The 19,894-nt window shown below is 33.6% G+C and overlaps 1 protein-coding gene across 4 annotated transcripts in view; it reads left to right on the forward strand.

Annotated features, from left to right (window-relative positions):
• Positions 1 to 19,894, forward strand: part of GRIA4 (glutamate ionotropic receptor AMPA type subunit 4) — a 686,576-nt gene that overhangs the window by 631,570 nt on the left and 35,112 nt on the right. For all 4 annotated transcript variants that reach the window (XM_070384351.1, XM_070384348.1, XM_070384349.1 and 1 more), the window contains exon 14: positions 2,350 to 2,597. In XM_070384351.1, the coding sequence (XP_070240452.1) occupies positions 2,350 to 2,597 (248 nt within the window). The remainder of the gene's footprint in view (positions 1 to 2,349; positions 2,598 to 19,894) is intronic.

The raw sequence follows: 19,894 nt of genomic DNA on the forward strand, positions 1-19,894 counted from the left end.
GATTTGATTTTTTCTAAACCATGCCCCTTTTAAATCAGAATCAGAATTTTTAAACACTAACATTGTGACACACCATATAAATTTTTTATAAAAATTTCTTTCATCATTCCTAATTTATATTATACTGATACATAAGAACTGTTAAGCATAATTACACTAAAGATTCCTCTTTCTTCAGGATTGTAAAGGAGTTAGTTTCTTTTGCATTTACGGTATATGTAATCAATATGATTTAAACAAATACAGCAGTAATCTTCCTCACATTAATATTATGGGAATGGACTACAATAAAATATCAATAACAAAGGTATTTTATTCCTTTACAAAAATCACTTGCTTTAATTTTCTGTTGCATTTATATTGTAAAATTACTTGCATAATTACCAAGCCCTAAAATCTTTCTTTTTTCCATTTTGCTGTGTTAGTTTTGTTTACTTGTTTCTTGTTCCTGTAACGAGATACTGAATAATAAGAAAGTTGGCAAGTAACAAGCATGATTCTTGTATTCTTAAATTTTTTTAAAGAAATTTTGATCAAAATAATACTCAGATTTTATTTCTTCTAGTTTCAATTTAGTATACACAGTGAAGCAAATATATATATATATTACTATATGGCTGATAGATGTTTACCATCAAGTCTCTAAATTAAAATAACCAGAATAGATGTTTAAAGACAAGATTAAGTAATCCAGAGAGTTTATGATTTTCAGAGATTGGAACTCACTATAAAATGGAATAGTTCATTCTCTGGAAGAGAACTTCATTATTAGAGATGAAACGAATGAGGCCAGGCAATATGGCCTCCCTAGTGGATCTTATTAATTCAGATAATCTTCTGCCCTGGAACCACATAGAATCTTTTCAGTTGAAATATAGTTGGCATAGAATGTTCCTAATATGAGGATTTCTGTAGTGAGAAGAAACCTGTCATTACCTGAACACACATACACAAATATATCAGGATCTCTGTATCATGAGATATTTTTAAGTATATAATGTAAAAACATTTCAGATACCTATTTCCTGAAATAAATAATTTCTATTTCCTGAAAATTTTCAGGATATCTATTTCCCATCTGATATTTATCACTATCTGAATGTATATTAACATAAAATATCTGGAGTTCAATTTTTTACATATGCTAATATCTTGTGTGGTTTATTGTACAGGTTTATTGATTGCTAAATTCCCATCTTATGAAGCAAAAATTTTGAACACCACTTTTAATCAATCATCTGAGTAATTTGCTTTTGCCCAGAACATGTATTCTTAAGTTTGCTATTCAGGTTCCTTATCAGTTATTGAATATCTGCTTCTTGTTGGACTCTATCTTCTCGTAACCAAAGTTGGCTTAAATAAGTATACACGATACTCAGAATTTGGCCTCATGCATAGAGTCAAGTTTGGTGGAAATCTCCATTGCTTTTAGTTTTAATTCAGGTGCAAAATTTCCCCACTTTGCTATTGAACAAAAATAACTAAACCAGATAAAAGTCTGTGTGTATCTTTGTATTAACAAACACCAAACAGGATTCAGGCTTTTCTATTTTATTAAACACATCCTTAGGGACATTTGCATTCACTTGGATATATTTTCAAATTAAAAAAAAAGAATGTGTGGATAAAAAAATTTAATATAAATGCAGATACCCACAAAAGGAATTGAATAAATTAAGTACAAAAAGCAGTGTAGATCGAGCCAATAAATAAAAAAAATAAAGTTTCTTTACTGAAGTCAAGGGATTAGAAAAACTAACTTACCAAAATAGAAAGTGGAAAAACAGGAATCATTTCTCTTTAAGTTTAATGTATGTTCTATTTGGACACTTTGTTAGAAAAGGTCTAAAAATGCTTTGGTGGACCTAAAATTTGATTCTTGTTTTATAGATATTTGGTTTACAAACTAGGGCAGATTTCTCCTCCTCCTTTGGTGCTCAACTACTGACTTGATAGGAACTGCATATTTTGTATGTATCTTTTTAGAATGGTTCTCACTAACACTTGGAGACATGGAAAAATATAAAAATAAAACAATGTAACAATCCTCCTTGTTTGCTATAATTCAGTACAACTCTCTCTATGGATGTATATATTTTATAAAAACAATAAGTTGTTCTTTAAGCAGTTAACTAGGGTAATTATGACATGAGCTACCTTTTTCATCAAATATCACTTTTAAATATCTTTCATTTCATTGATTTTCTTAATGGTAAAAGGCAGTTTTCTAATTATGACAAATTGGAATTAGGGGGTAATGTAAAAGGCTTTATCCTGATTCCAGTTCAGTCAATATTAACATCTTGTTCCCTTCTTTCCTGTATTTAATTTTATTTTAATTTCCTCCAGAGATCAAAAATAGCAGTGTATGAAAAGATGTGGACCTACATGCGATCAGCAGAGCCATCAGTGTTCACTAGGACTACAGCTGAGGGAGTAGCTCGTGTCCGAAAATCCAAGGGCAAATTTGCCTTTCTCCTGGAGTCCACTATGAATGAATACATTGAGCAGCGAAAGCCATGTGACACAATGAAAGTTGGAGGAAATCTGGATTCAAAAGGCTATGGAGTAGCAACGCCCAAGGGCTCTTCATTAAGGTGGGTGGGATAGTATAACAATATGACATGTGTTGTTATAATATTCCACCTTCCCTGATGTCCCTGAGAGAATTATTTTGTTTTCTGTGTGAACATGGTATGTTTGTTTGTTTTTCTTTCTCTCCATTTCATATTTTTTGGTCAACAACCAGGTAATTTTTTTTAATTTTAGAATAATTCATCATAATCGACATATATCTTTTAAGGCCATATAAAAACCAAACTGGTTGAACACTAGCTGCTTCCAGTGGGCCTAAAACATGGGTAGCATATGCTTCTATAGCTCATCAACTTTTTTTGGTCACTGAAATCTACATTCTCATTGTGTCAGTAATAATTCTACATTTGTCATTATTTTTTAAAAGTATGCCTGCCCACTAGTTTCTATGAAGAAATCAACATCTTCTAGAAAAACACTTTTTTTTTCCATTTCAATGTTTCATTTATTATGACATCATTATATTTTTAGAAAATCCTGATGTTGTACTGATGCTAACTTTGCAAATCACATTTATTTAAAAATGCAGGAGGGAAAACTGGGCTCTGATTTTATGGTGCTTACTCAAGTCACACTCTCACCTGTTGCAAAGGGAGTGTGGCGTAAGTAAGATCTGTAAAATTAGACCCAATAACAATGCAAAATTGTTAACACATAGACCCCTAAAATATGACTTATGACTAAAGCATCACACATGTGGTTAATAGCCCACAAGTGTTAAAAGTGGCACTTTAATTCTTAAGGAAATGTTGGTAAAACCTGCCCTTTTTACCCTTTTGGTCCTGGACATAGAAAATCCACATGTTTATGTCCAGGAGGCAGTGTTTCCTATTTTCCTTAAGTAATAAAGGCTGCTTTTTGGTTACTGGGGCTAGAATAAAGCCAGGGTCAAAAGTGACAACTGACAAATTACTCTGGTCTCAGTGCTGTTTAGGAGAGATTCATACAAAGCACAGATTCAAGAGGAAATCAGAATCTTTGCTAAAGGAATTAACCAAGAACCTGATCTTGAGAAATGATGTTTCTGGTAAGCCTTGGAAAATTAAGGTAATAAGACCTGTACTATTGCCTAGTTAAGAGTGAAAACGATATAATAATATATGATTGGTTTCCAAGGGGCAACTGCAGAGTGCTTTGGGTGTCTGTATTGGATGGTGGAGGAGTTGAGACAAATATAAGAAACAAATACTAGTACTGAAAAGTTGTGTTAAACCAATATTTTGTGCTTGTAAACAACACTGTAACAATTAGAGAGTGGTTTCATGTTATGTTCAAAAGGGATGGTTTTTAAAGAGATAGAAAAAAGTTAGCCAGTAAAGACAAATTTGAGTGTAAACTTTGGCAATTCTGAAGTCAGGTTGATTTAAACATACTTCCCATGTGAAACTGGAGAATTGTGCAAGGGGGAAGTCCAACATAAATTATCCATGGGGATCCTCTAACTATAACAGAGGAATCTGTAGTTCTTAAATAATGCTGGGCAAAGTATAGATCAATAAAGAATTGTGAAATATCAAAATAAATAAATCAATTATCCATGATAAAATTCTACCCCAAAACATGTTAGCTATTCAGAATCAGGCATCAGGGTATTTGGTCTTTAAAGGGTTTATTTTGTTTAATGAAATATAAGAAAGATGTAATCTCAGTGAGGCCATGTGGCAAATACATCTCCATCAAAATAGTAACTACAAGAGTACAAAGTATAAATTATTTTTAAAAAACCCAAAAGGAGACAGCTATGGTGGTTGATATGTAGATCACTGTTCAGACTATTGATTGCATTCACTGGATGTAGCATTTGCTCTTAGTTAATTCTCTGTGGATGTGGCTGCCTTGTCCTCTGTCTTGTGTCTACTGATAAAGGCAAGTTCCAGGGACTGAATTTGGCCTGCAGATACTGGTGCGCCGGACTCCCATTGATAGCAACAGTGTTCCCGTCTTAAATGTGCCACTTTGTCAAATCCACACTACAGGGATTGTTTGGGGGGAAGCTGAAGGACTTCATCTGTCTAGAACTGTATAATAATCAGCTCTGGCCTCCCCCTGCTTTTCCTGTCTTTCCCTGGATCTTGTTAATGAGGCAGTTGTTAAACTCAGCTTCCTGGGTGAAGAGTTGTTTATGTGCTTTGCTTTACACATGCCACAATTTCCTGAGCAAGCTGGCCCCTGCAAGACAAAAACAGTCATTTTGTCCTGCCTTTGAGAATACTGGAAGGGCACTGAGGGCTAACCAGCATTCACCTTACCCACACCTCTTCACTCCTTCACACTTAGCCCTGCTGAGTAGGAGGCTCATTAAGCTTAAATTCTTGTTCTTATTCAACCAGTAACCTTCTGCTTCAAAACAGGGAAACTAACGTAGAGAAGAATGTAGAGATGGACTAATAGGCAGCTTCTGTATAAAAAAGAAAATGCAAAAGAATCACAGTCCTTAGAGCAAAATCCAGAGGGTACACCTGCATCAAAGTATCTTTGAAAGCTTTCTTCCTTATTTGTTCAGTTAAGACTAAGTCTATTTTCCTGTAAGATCTTTTTTAACCGGATTTTTGGGTTAATAGTTTTGGATACAGTGAGACTGGTCTATTTCATTGTCATTAATTATGGCTTTCTTTCAAATGCTGCTGTTTTGATTCATGGGCAACATGAGACTTTAAGAAACGGAAAAAATCTTCCTTCTATATAAGTATACATAGTAAAGTTGTATACTTTACTATCAAAATAGTACTTTCTTTTGTATACTATCTATATTACACTACTTTCTATACTTTTAACTTTGCCATGCAATAAGTAAACTGCTAAAGATTCCTTAGAGTGAATCATAATTTAGTTAATACAGATTTGTTGGCTATTACATGGTTTTTAAATGAGGAATACCCTTTTTAAAGATATTCATGGTATCTAGAATCTTCAAGTACCTCTAGGGAACCTAGAAGTAGATCATATCTTCAGAATTCTCCTGGCCTTTGTAAGAATGTGTATACTTGACCTTAACACTTGAAGTCAAGTTAAAGAACTAGTCTTCTGGCAATTCCCTGGAGGTCTGGTGGTTAGGACTTGTTGCTTTCATTGCCCTGGACCCGTGTTCAGACCTTGTCCAGGGAACTAAGTACTATCCTGCAAGCCACATAGTGCAACTAAAAATAAAATTTAAAAAGGAAAAAACTAATTTCCTCTACTTTTATTATTCAATACTTATAATCCCCATTCACAGGTTACCTTCTCTAAAGCTATGCAGTATTTGTGGAACTGTTGTTAGTATAAACTAATGATCTGTCCAAAAAAGGGTCTTCCAAGAGAAAGCAGCCCCAAAAGAACTTCAGAACTTCATCAGTGTTTGAAATCTGGAGGGAAAAGAGGTCCAATTGGACTTGGGAGCTGATCCTTTGAAACCAAGCACATCATGCTTAGTTTGAAAGAAGCCAGCTTAGAACCCCCACAGTAATAGCGTGGCAGGAGGGGACGAAGTACTAAGAATGGGAAAAGCAGGGCACATCTTCATTGACTTTTTATTTGAGTGTTTAACACAATCATTGCCCTCATCAGACACTCGGCTCAATTCTAAATCTGTGTCAGAGTAGATAGAGTTCTCTGTATGCCAAATTATGTTTCTTCCACTTTGGAGTATTTTTTAGAGCAGATGTATTCAATTTAACATTTAACTTCATGTGTGAAAAGTATATTATCTGTAAACAACCACTTTCCTATGTAAAATTTGTGGGACATATTTAATCATCAGTTCAGGAGTTCTTAGAAAGTTTAGAAAGGAGGAGTTTCTTCAAATTGTAAGAATAAAATTGTAGTCTATTTTTGGTGTTAGTAACAAGTCAATTTTTAGCACTTAAGGTAGACACTAGTAAAACTTAAAAGTGCAGAAATTTAAAGCTGAGTACTTATTAGTACTCGGCCTCAAGTACTTTTAATTTGTTTTCTGGAAATGAATTACAGAAGATTAGTACACAGTTTTGTGTTTTTTTTTTTTAACTATTATGGGAAAAAAGAGAAATTCTCATTTATAAATATCCTTCATTTCATTTGGTGTCATATTAAAAATGCTACAGATAACATATATTAAAAAATGCTACAGATAACTGACATATTTAAAAATCTTACACAAAAACTTAGTTCTTGTGATCTCTTTACATTTCGGAACTTAGTCTGATAGCCTAGCCTAGGGATTAGAAAAATGCACTCATACAGACATCAATAGCACCTCTCAGCATACAAACACATGCAATTCCCCCTGGCTGTGATATGCTTAAGCACTTACCCTATTTGCTGTTAGAGATGTGGAAACATCAAGTATTTCACATTCACATGGTAAAGGTATCAGTGTTAAATGTGTCCCAGGGGGAAATACTCCTCTTTAGCATTCATACATTCCATCATTCTCTTGCTTGATATTGAGTACAGTAGGAAACATAAAACTTTCCACTGCCATTTAAAATTTTAGGTTTTTCATTTAACTCTTTCCTACAATTAAAAGATGATTAAAATTACAACTTCCCACGCAAAGGAAAAAAATCTTGCATTTTTCTACATTTCTTTAAAATTCATCAAATATTAACGTTTTTCATTTTTCCCACTTATTAAAAAAAATGCTAATATGATTTGCCTTCATTCATTTGCCAATTTATTCAACAAATGGTTGTTGAGTTCCAACTGAGAATTTACCAAATAGATTTCAAGTTGTTCTCTCTAGGGATGTTTTGTGGCTAGCTAGGTAACACCATTTAACCGCTTCTAAATTCAATATTCAGCTGTGTTTCTAAATCCAATATTCAGCTCTCCATTACATTTAGAAGCTATATTTTAGTAACTTGCCTGAGAAAAGTGAATAATATGTGGCTGTTTTAGTTTATACTACTTCATAGAGGATTAAATTTAACAAGATAAAATTGATAAAAAAGAAGGTAAACCTTCACAAACTGATTTAACAAGAGATCTAAGACTAAATCTCCATTTTGACAGTGCAGTGAAAAGCCAGAATTCCACACTGCTGTTCTTTCATCCCACACTACTATCTTGTAAACAAATACTCTTAAGTATAAAGAATTCCCCCAAAGAATATCTATATCCTATAAATTCAGGTTAATTCACAACTAATGTGAGTGCAGAATCTATAACCTTGAGTTACACATGGCATATATATTTAGGAAACATAAAGTTGTCTCTAAGACCAAAGTTCATAATCTGATATGTATAAATATGCTGTAGATGTGTTTCCTCTTGGTATATGTCTAATAGCTGAACAAGTTCCATATTATGTCACTCATCTTTATGGAACATCTCACTACAAGAATTGGTTTCTAGAATTGCAGTATTAGTGTTCAGGTTATAAAGGGGACACAGAGAAGCAAGAAAGCAAGTGAACAATGGGTCTGTTCAGCTAAGATAATATCAGCTGAGTTTGTTTGGACTGGTTTGTTATTCATATGTAAGAGAAGGAAGTTAAAATATTTTGACAGTCATTTGAAATGAACTGGAAAATTGTAAAGACTATAGTTTATAATTATATTCTGTTTTAAGTAGAAATAAGAAACTGTAACCTGTTTATTTTATAAATGTTTATTTCTCCCCAAAACTCAGTCCTATAACTTTTGTTTTCAAAATGATATAAGATACATTTGAGATAGCTTTGCTACAAGCATAATATCATATGCACCTGGCAACACCTGACTAGAAAGTCACCATTCAGCTCTCCAAAATACCTCACCTGGCTTCAAACCTTCTCATAAATGACAGTATATTGACTCCAAGAACATTTTATAAATAATAATTATACAAACAGAAGTTAGAAATACTATGAATACATTGTCTATCCTCCATTAATACCACAAACAGCTTTTTCATGATTGCTGCTGCTGCTACTAAGTCACTTCAGTCGTGTTTGACTCTGTGCGACCCCATAGACGGCAGCCCACCAGGCTCCCCCATCCCTGGGATTCTCCAGGCAAGAACACTGGTGTGGGTTGCCATTTCCTTCTCCAGTGCATGAAAGTGAAAAGTGAAAGTATAGTCGCTCAGTCGTGTCCGACTCTTAGCGACCCCATGGACTGCGGCCTACCAGGCTCCTCCATCCATGGGATTTTCCAGGCAAGAGTACTGGAGTGGGTTGCCACTGCCTTCTCCTTTCATGATTAAAAGTAGTTTATTTTAAATGAATAGGTACCATACTTTCTGAAAACCTAAAATATTGTTAGGACTCATTTAAAGAATGAAATACACTTTTAAAAACTTTGTAAAGCCATTTCAACACGTTTCTTTACCGTCACACGACTCAACAATGAAAAAACATTAAAGGCATAAAAATATTCTTAGCATTAAATTGTGCCTTTCAAAGTATACTATGCCAAAATGTGCAAGAAATCTATTGTTTGAAACTCTACTGACCAAAATCATGACATCATATTGAAATAACCATAGTTTTATTTATATTGCTTTTTCTCTAAGATTCTCAATGAAGAAAATGCACAAGTATTTTTTTTACAGAAATGGTAAAAATTCAATGTTTTCTCTAAGCACTAATTCTCTGGGAGTTTGCCAAAATAAAAATCAAACTGGAGTCAATCAAACAAGTGTAACACAAGCAACTCACTTTCAAAAGCGATATGAGTAAATGGATCCCTCTCCATTGTTGCTTTACTATGCAAGTTTATATAAAAACTGTCAAGAACTATCTGCAAGGCCTCTGCTATTATAGAAGCCTAGTCATTTCATATTTGGAGCTGAGAGATATACAACTTCTGAACATCCTTTTTGATAGAGTAACAGGCTAGAATACTATTAGTAAATAAGAGAAGATATCACCAGATCCCCAGTCCCTAGTCTCCTCTCTTTTTAGGCACTTGTAACTAGGACCACAGAAAAAGTATTATCAAAAAGTCATTGCTACTGACTTAGCATGAAAAGCAAATGCTTTTTTAAAACCATGAGAAATAGAAAACTTAAAATTAAACCAGTATCGAGAACCCTAAATCAATACACCAACCTTTGGCTTATGTTTGAGGCTAGGCTAGCCAGAAGTAAATAGGATCCCAAAAAAATGGACCTGATTGTCTTCCAGAGTAAATATGAAGGGCATAGACTAAAAACAAACAAAAGAAAAGAATTACTTTCTATGAAATGATAAAGTAATGATAATATAAGGCAAAGAATCAGATGTTAGTCTATCATTTAATATTTTTAATTTGTTCACTTCTAAGACATAATGTTTGAATTTAGCTTAATGTATAACTATAAAAATTACTGGGCAGGCTATTTCAGAAATGAAATAATATTAGTAAAAATACAGCATTATAGCTTTCAAACCACATATATATATATATTTACCTGCTCCTTTTAACCCTCTTATGATGTCATTTTATTATAAAGGAAGATGTAAATTAGAGATGTTAAGTGACTTGCCCACAGTCCCACACAGCTGAGATTGGAAATGAGATCTTCTGACTCTCTCCAGTGCTCTTAAGGGAAAAGAACAACAATAACAACAACAACAAAAAAAAACCTCTTTACTATAACTATAGTTTACTTTGAAAGGTTATTGAATAGATTCTATGATTATTGTATGTTGTAGTTTCATTAATATTGATAATTTCAAGGTATATTGAAAGTACCCATGTAAGAGCTCAAGAAATTATATTTAATTCATATTATAAACTAAAGAAACTCTGCTAAGTTAACCAAACTAGACAGAGGTAGGTTTCAGGTCAACACAAAGAAAGATTTTACAACAATTAAAATTGGTTCAAATAATGAGGGGAAATGGGCTATGTTTCCCAAATTGTTCAAATAGAAGAGATTCTCACATCTCAGAGAGTACAGAAAGTGACATCTAAATTTCTGTCTCATTTTGAGAGTCTGAGATTCTGGGTCATGTCCTGAACTGTCTTTAGGAAAACAACCAAAAAATTTCTGTTATACCTCTTTGAAGCGGTGGACACTTAATAACACGAGGGCGAAATTCATTCCCAGAATTTCAATAGAAGCTCATTAGGCTTTGGGATTAAGTAATTCACTAATTAAGTAAATAGCTGCTTTTATCATAGTCTGTCTACAATGTGAAATGGAAAAGTATTTAAGGAAACCACTTCTCTGAGAGAACCAGAGAGACACAGTTCTTGTATAATTATAGAGTTTTAAAATTAAATACTGACATCAAATTTGGGGCAATATGCAAATCTGACAAAATCCTTTGAATTATATGAGTGGTAGTAAAACAGCTAAAGTGAAGCACATGTATGTAGAAGGACTTTCTTTGTTTTTTAAGAATGAAACATATTTTTCCATATCTAGATATGATTTAAAAAATTGATCTATATAATATAGTATCCTGTATTGTTTCAGTATGTAATACTTGAGAGTTTTGATTTTTAAGGGCACCATAATATCCCCAAACAGCTTTATTACTATTTAATTTCTTTTCCATTTTTTTTCCTTCATCATAAATAGCCATCAGTTAATGCCCTGAAGCAGGAAGACTGCACAGCCATTGTGATTGTAACCAAGCCTGGCAGTGTACCTACAGTTTTTCTTTTTCATAGATTCTCAGATTATTTGGAATATAAAGGTATTTCTGTCAAAACTCTGTCATATAAGTGGTCTCCATGGACGAAGTAGGTGTTTCGTAAAATATACTCTTTTTTTTATATTTATAGCATATATTTATGATTTCTGAATGTATCTTTTTCAAAAACAAGGAAAGTATTTCTGTATATTTTCTTTAGAATTTATAGAATATAATGGATAAAGACAGGTTTGTCAAAAGAGCCATTCTTAGAATATTCATTAAAGAGATGACGCTAAAGTTTCTAAGGATGAGAAAAATGTGCATATTTGTAGTTGGAGGAGTTTTATTGTGCCATAGAAATATTATGGAACTTTAAAGTGATTAAAGATCATAGGGTGAATCTCATGCTAAATAAGTGGTAATAGTAATAGATGTATAATACAGAATCTTCCATACAGTGTTTTTTCCCTGCATATATTCATAATAGCCATTTGAGTAACAGCTACAACATCCTTCATTTTGATATTTCTGGAATATATTGTGACAACCTGAGCTTCCAAAAGTACATCCATTTTCTCACTTGATGTCATTTTACTTGATAAAGAATTTTAATAAGTTACCCAAAGTTAAATAACAATAGCACATGATCTTGTATGGGTTCAGGCTCATTCTTGGTCTCCACTTTCCTCCATGTCTCACAGAATTTAATTAACTGTCTGGTATTTGATTTTTTTATGGGAGCCAGTCACTATCCCTGAAATTATGTCAAGGGGTATCCAGGAATTGGCTCTAAGATCAATTAATTAGACAGTGGTCTCTGAAGAGATGAAGTCATTCAAGTAAGAAAAAAATATATCATGTGTAACTGACTTACTTTATTGTACAGCAAAAACTCCAATTTTAAAAAAGACCATATCAGAGACCATATAAATGAAAATTAAAAAAATAATATCTATTACATATCAAGCATACATATATGAACATATTTTTTGGTATCTTCATCTGGACAGATGATGTTGTTGAAATTCAAGTCAAATAACTGAGAAATGACAGAACTGGAATAGAAGCCCATTGTTGTATAATTACCAAATTCATGCTCATTTCACTATGCTATCTTGTTTCTCTCCAAAGAAGCCAAGAGTCCTAGTTAGATAGACACGTTAAGAAAAAAAAAAATCCCATATTTATCTTACCTCCGATTCCCTGTTTTGAAAAATTAAATCACATAATTTGCAATCATATTCATCTCCCAGACTTTTTCTTAGTCTTCCAATCTAATGACCTATTAAGGGTTTTTTTTTTTTTTTCACTTTTACAATAATTCTAGTTCGTATCAGATTTAGTACTGCTGCAAACATGATGTTGCCTCTAGCACTATCATACCCTCAAAAGACATGAACATCAGGGAAATGGGTTGAAACATCACAGCATGCCTCTCCCTACCTGGGGAACTCTAGGTACTCTCATGGTACACCCCACATAATTCACTCCAGCTGATGAAAATTAACAAGTCAATGCTCTTCCATAAATCACTTTGCTCTAAATCAGTATTCAGTTTATTGGAGCTCTAATAAAGTAGACTAAAGAGCAGACAATTTTGTCCCCCTTACAAAGCTAATGTTGGTTTAATCCTTAAATGGATCTTAAGTTCAATTCAGTGAACGCTCCAGTATATCAGACAGTTGGTAGTGTCTTGTGAGACATGAGAAAAGGATCCGCCAGAACTGAACTTGACTTTAATACAAGACCATGTTCTATTATTGTTTAACTTTGGGTATTTCTCCCCTAGGAGGAGGACAGAGGAGAACTAACCAGCTCCAGGACTAAGGTAAGAGGGGAGTTTTCTTTCAAAAGAATGGGTTCCATTTATTTGAAGGAAACCCCTCCCCCACCTATTTTTAATCCTATTTTCTTTATACATTTATATTTTTTTAACTTAACAGGATTAAGAAACCAGCTTGCCACCTGTGCATAATAGTTATTTGAATACCCACATACAAATGTAATAGCAGAATAAAAAACCTTCACACGTCTTATCAGTTATATGCTAAGGTTTTTTTTATCATCATTAAACATCAGTGCCAGTCTTCTATTAAGGATTAGATTCTTATATAGGTCTTAGGAAATTGTCATCAGTTTGGAATTTTATTACATGTAAAATATGGATGGTAACTGACAATCAAACTATAATGGATAATAAGGTTACAAAAATTTTGGTAAAATCCAAAGTGTTTCTATAGAAAATATATCATTATTAAGAAATTTTTTACTTTAAATAAGCAGCTGATGTAATTTAAATGATATGTAATTGTAAATATGGTCAGGTTAGACTTGGTGTGAAGTAATATATATTAGTGAAATTTTAAGGTACCTTTTGAAAGCTGTGGTTAGAAAAATCCAAGAGGAAAGGGAGGTAATATTGTTTCAACCAGTATTTCTCCATGCTTATAGAAGCGCTTACCAGGCCTCTTTCATTGCTATTAACGGTTTCCAGTGTTACTTCTCATGTTTTATGTTGTTATCCATAAACATAACATCAGTATTTCCCGAATTTAATACCCTATTTCAAATTGGTCCCTCCATAGGGGAGAAGTGCAAAGTGAGAAACAAGTGAAATCCAAAGTGAGAATTTATAAAAACATCCAGAATTTGAGATATTTGAAGAAGTCTTATGGATTATGGAGGGATCAGCTCCCAGATTCTATCCAGTAATATTTTTTTGTTATTGTTACTCTCAAGAAGGCTAGATCTTACATGACTCAAACAGATTTTAAGAAAGCTCTAGGATCATATAACTAAGACACTTGTGGATAAAGAAGGAAATTTTAGGAAAAAAAAAAAAGACATGTGCAGAAAGAATGAGAATTCAAGCAGTGAGTTGCTAGTAAATAATCATCTTTCAGAAGCAGTTTTTTCTTTGTTACAGATATGTTTAGAATCTTGACATCAGATTAAAATTGGATTTGGGGGGTTTTAGTGAAAGAAAGTCATTTCAGAAGGATATATTATTATTAGAGATTGTTGCCTTCTGAGCAGGACCATACTAGTCGTGTAACTAGGAATGTACATGAGAGGACACATACAAACTAGAAATTTGATTTTATACCAACATTTATGTAGATTACTGATATTGCCTTGTCGTGCTAAGTCACTTCAGTCATGTATGACTCTCTCAATACCATGGACTGTAGCCCACCAGGCTCCTCTGTCCATGGAATTCTCCAGGCAAGAATATTGGAATGGGTTGCCATGCCCTCCTCCAGGGAGCCTTCCTGACCCAGGAGATCGAACCCAAGTCTCCTGTGGCACACACATTATAGGCAGATTCTTTACCACTGAGCCACTGGGGAAGCCCAATGATGTTGCAATGGTCATCAAATCCAGAAACCTAATTACTGAACTTTTAGCAGATAAAGCATTTTGTCAGATAGAACTTAACTTTGGCTTTCTCACTCACTGACTCTCTTAGTGAAAAGTATAGGCTATATTTAAGGTACATTATTTATTCCTAATGTATTTATTCCTGAATTTTATCATGCCAGATACATGGATTGCTTAAGCAAAAAAAAAAGAAAAAAGACTCAAAATATTTTTAGTGAAGTATTGATGTGTTAGAATTTGACACCCACACAGACATTAGTTATGTCAAGTAGATCTGTTATATACTTTGAATTCTTATAAAATATATCATGATAATCTCATTCTAAGAAAGAATTGGTGGTTCTTCAGTGATTTCTAGTTCTTTTGGATAACCTGAAATTGAGATAAAACATCATATTTTTCTTTTTTTAGTTTCTCAGTAAAATGAAAGTACTGGTCTCATGTTACCTGCATTCAATTTATTAAATATATTAAGACTAGATGGTGAAAGTGCCCAAACTGGTAATTTAAAAAATATCCAACCCCTGAGCTAATAGCTAAAAGACTGTGTGATATTGTTCTAGTATTAACATCAATAGGAGCAAAGGTGAGACTATTTTAATAATTTAAACTTTCTTCCTATTTAAATTTTAATAAAAATAAATGAGAGAATATGTTTCTGTTTTGAAATATGATTGTATGTCCTGTCGCTCTCAAAGATAAGAGGTTTGTATTTCACTTAGGATGGCATAAGCTTATAATATTCACAGACAAATGTATTTAGAAATCCAAGTCTTCAGTTCTTTCCAGAGAATAACGGGAAAGCCACATGTTCTCCTAGTTATGAGCCTTCTTTGAATGGCAAATTCAGATAGCTTCTTTTCAAGACCCTATTTTTACCAAACAATTTCCTTTTTCTGTTTTTGCTATTCTCCCACCTAACCAAAATCTGAGTCAAAACTTAAAGATATATGAAACAAGATCACTTAAAAGATACTTTAAACTATATATTTTAAGTTATATTTAAAGGCTGTGCATGCATGCTCTGTCACTTCAGTCATGTCAAACTCTTTGCGACCCTATGGACTGTCAATTGCCTGGCTCCTCTGTCCATGGGATTCTCCAGGCAAGAATACTTGAGCAGGTTGCCATGCCTTCCTTCAGGGGATCTTTCTGACCCAGGAATCAAACCAACAACTCATGTCTCCTATATTGGCTGGCCATTCTTTACCACTAGAACCACCTAGGAAGCTAGTCTATTACTAAAAAACAGAAACCTGAAATGAAAGAGAAAAATTAAAACTTTAATATTTTCTTTCAAGAACTTGATAAGAAATTTAAAGTATTTGTATATAAAGATTAAGTAGATGTATTTAGTGAATTAAATACATATTTATATGTACAACAAAATAAATCTTAATCAAGTTAAACCAAATACAGTTGACATTTAAAATCTGTTTATGATAAATTAAATTTTTAATTTCTGAAATATGCTGAATTATATTGTTCTAAGTAGAAAAAATATCTTTAAAGGCAGTATGTTTTATTTGCTACACTAAAATAGATTAGAACTGAACTATAGAAATACTAGTATCTGTGATTTTTATCTTTGACTTTCATTGAAAGTGTCAGATTTCCCTTGATATTCACAAACAAACATATTTGATTTTATCTTTTAGTATTCTTTCTTTGGCTACACAAACTGAACTGGCGATCCCTTTATTTTAACTATCTAGAATATGGAATATTTTCTTAGATTATTTTGTTTATACAGTGGACAAAAGTTCTAGAGTCAGTAATTTCATATGTTCCTCTTGCCAATATTTAACAGACAGTTTTGAAGCCTTTTGCTTTCTTTTATTTTGTTTTAAAACATTCTTCATATCAGGTCTTCTCAAAATTTATCAGGTTCCATGGTTGAAAGATTCTCTTTCATTGTATAACACACTATGCTTTCATTTGAATGGTTGCTTGAAAACTACCACCTTAAGTCAACTCATTGAGATATCATCCTACATTTAGTTATTGCCTGCTTACTCTATTTCTTGCCCTGCACTGGGACTGAAAATGTTATAAAGTATCACAAGACACAGCTGTTGCTTTCCAAGGAGAAAAAAATGTACAAACATTGTAATGAAATGTTAGAGCAAATTTGAGTGTGCTACATAATATATAGATAATTTAAAGAAGCAGGAGGTAATTAGAATATCTGGGAAAGATCTGATAAAATAGGTTCAGATGTACCAGTTGAATGAATACGTCAATGAGTGATTACTGGAAAATTATAAGAAATTTAGAAAAGCTAAGAGATAAAAAGAATTCCTGGTGAACTTTCTATCATGAGACTGGAATTCATTCTGAATAAAATATATTTGAGACTATAAGAAAATAAGACTGGCTAGAGGAAGAGAAGTTCTGTTTGGTGAACTAGTGCTTAAGAGGCTGGGATTCTGTGTTAGAGATACCCAGGTTCCATTTCCATTTGCCATTTACTAGCCATGTGGAAGGCAATGGCACCCCACTCCACTACTCTTGCCTGGAAAATCCCATGGACGGAAGAGCTTGGTAGGCTGCAGTCCATGGGGTCGCTTAGAGTCGGACATGACTGAGCGACTTCACTTTCACTTTTCACTTTCATGCATTGGAGAAGGAAATGGCAACCCACTCCAGTGTTCTTGACTGGAGAATCCCAGGGACAGGGGAGCCTGGTGGGCTGCCATCTATGGGGTAGCACAGAGTCGGACACGACTGAAGCGACTTAGCAGCAGCAGCAGCAGCAGCCATGTGGATTCAATGAGGATTCAGTGAGAATAAACATAACTTGACACAGAGTCTGGCTTAATAAAATTATATTGTAAAGGCATATGTAAATTGAATTGTTGGAAAGCCATGAATACCAGAAAGATTAGAATAGTATTTTAGAGGCAATCAGGAATCACTGAAAGTTTTTGACAAAGCACTACATATGAGCAAAGAAGCAAAGTTATTTTGACTGTGAGCATCTGAGAAGGGACTGAGTCAGTGGATTTTGTCTCAGGTGATAAGGATTTTTATAAGGTGGTGTCAATGTAATAGAAATGCAAATAGGTGACATTTTCAGAAAAACAGTTCTTAATGGATGATCGACTATGAGAAAGGAGAGGAAACAAAAATTCAAAGATGAAACCAAGTTTTTGTGACCATCTAATTCATTATACTGATGCTTCATTATGATGCTGTTCTTGGAAACTCAAGATTACATATTGTAAAAGATCAGCACTTAAATCATTAAGAACCTTGTATCAAAAAAACCTATCCAATTTTAACCTTAGGAGAAAATAAATGTTACCATCAAATGAAATCAAATCATCATTTAGGTTGTTAGTATTGTTTTTTAAAGAAAGTCATCTACTGTAATTTCTTTTAGGAAGGATCAGGCCAGTTGACAAGATTATTTGCTTTTTAAGATTTATCTCAGCTCAACAAGTGTTTAGAGAGAACAGAAGTTGCCAACTTAATAGGGCAAGGCATATGAGTCAAAGCTTAACCAAAAGGTAACCCCTACCAAGCATAAAAATCTCAGGAAAAAGGAAAGTTTCCTTAGAGAGCCATAGGAAGGATGAGTAAACAGTTTAACTTCACAGGATGACAGAAAACAAAGATACCATAGTTCTGTGGGAAAGAGCACTGGACTAGAAGGCAGAAGACCTGTGTCCCAGCTGGGCTTTGTTGAGCAAGTCACCTAACTTTCATTAGACCCCAGTGACCACATCTATAAAATGAGAAAGTTGTAGACAACCTCTAAACCACAGTTTGACTCAAATATTATAGGATTCTAGTTCTTTAAACTATCAATGAAAGCTTTTAAGAACTGGCAAAGGATGGAAGAAGGAAACATGGTCGGGGTACATGGAATGGAATAGTTTAGAATTCTGAAAGGTGTGTAAAGAGAATAAAGAGAATGGTCTAGGAGATTAAAGTATCTAAAGTTGGGGGTGGGACAGGGTCCACATAGAAAATGACAGTCCAGACAAAGCATCTTTCTGAAAGGCATAGTATTTTTGAAGTTTTACTTTAGAATGATGATAATCACAACTTTAAAAAGTGAATGATAACCAGAGGTAACTTGAAGCACTTAAGCTAGATAGTTATGATCTCATCTTGAAATAAAACCCTCTTTTGTACAATTTGATCATGGATAATGATAACAATGGGGTGGCTTAGGGCAGGGACTTTATCTCATATAATCTCAAACTGCACACTCAAAAGACCACCAAAAATAAAATAAAATTTACATTATTTAATATGACTACATTTTCTAAATATTATGTAAGGATAAATAAAAGTATCTTTTGACAACATTTATTTTAAATTTTTATTGATTTAACATAGAGTCCTTTAAAAAAAACCCACATATGATGTGTTTTCAGAATGATCACAAATGGAGTTACTATCTTGGAAATTCATTTCTGCCAAATCATAGTCTGAAAACCTCTTCTCTATTAAAATTCTGGAGCCAATATGGGTCACAGAAATATTTTTATTTATCTTTAATAAGCATACTTGAAAAGTCATTAATTAATTTTACAATAGGTTTATTAGAATTGTCAGAGAGAGTTAGACACCCTTCCTCTACCCCAGCCAGGCTAAGAATTAAATTGATATGAGACAGATTACAGGAGAAAATCAAACAAAAATTTAATAACATGTATACAGGGAAAGACCCAGGAAAACTGAGTAACTCACCAAATGGCCCAAACCCTCACCTTAAATCCATCTTCAACTAAAGACAAAAGAGATTGTTGAGGGTAGTGATTTGGTACCTCAAATGGGGATAAACACAATTCACATAGAGAGGAAAAAGCAAATATTTGGGAAACAAATGCTTGAGCCATGGGGAGAGAGTGGGATGCTGAGTAGACTCTGATCTCTAGTTTTCCCAACACACCTAGCCCATATTCTCCGGTGTTAGTTCTATTCCTATAAAAGGCCCTCTACCTAAATTCTTAAGGCAGTTAGCAAGGTCAAAGTTTCTTCCTGAGCCTTTCAAGCCTTGATTGTTTTCAATTTGAAATAATTTGCATGCCAGAAATATTTGGGGGCAACAGATTTTGTTCACCTATAGTCTCGTCTTTGAAGTTTCTTTTAGACATTTCATAGTCCAGAATTTGATTTTATATGTTGCTTTATAGCTCATCAAATCAACCACATAGTCTGACAACTAATCAGTTTATTTCAGGAGGCCATGATGCAGGTGGGCTCTCAAAGTTAGGGCTATATGGTGCAAACAATCAGGTAGGAGGTATTTGTATGGAGGCAAAAAAAAACACAAAGGTTAATGATTGGAGTAAACTATAAACCCAGTATCTGAGTCCTGAGAGCTGCCAGTCAAGATTTCTAGATATCAGGACTGAAGCATGTTTTGCAGTATGAAATGTCTTCAATGATGTC

This window comes from Bos mutus, chromosome 15, assembly GCF_027580195.1.
Source record: "Bos mutus isolate GX-2022 chromosome 15, NWIPB_WYAK_1.1, whole genome shotgun sequence".
In the NCBI taxonomy this organism is placed as follows: Eukaryota; Metazoa; Chordata; class Mammalia; order Artiodactyla; family Bovidae; genus Bos; species Bos mutus.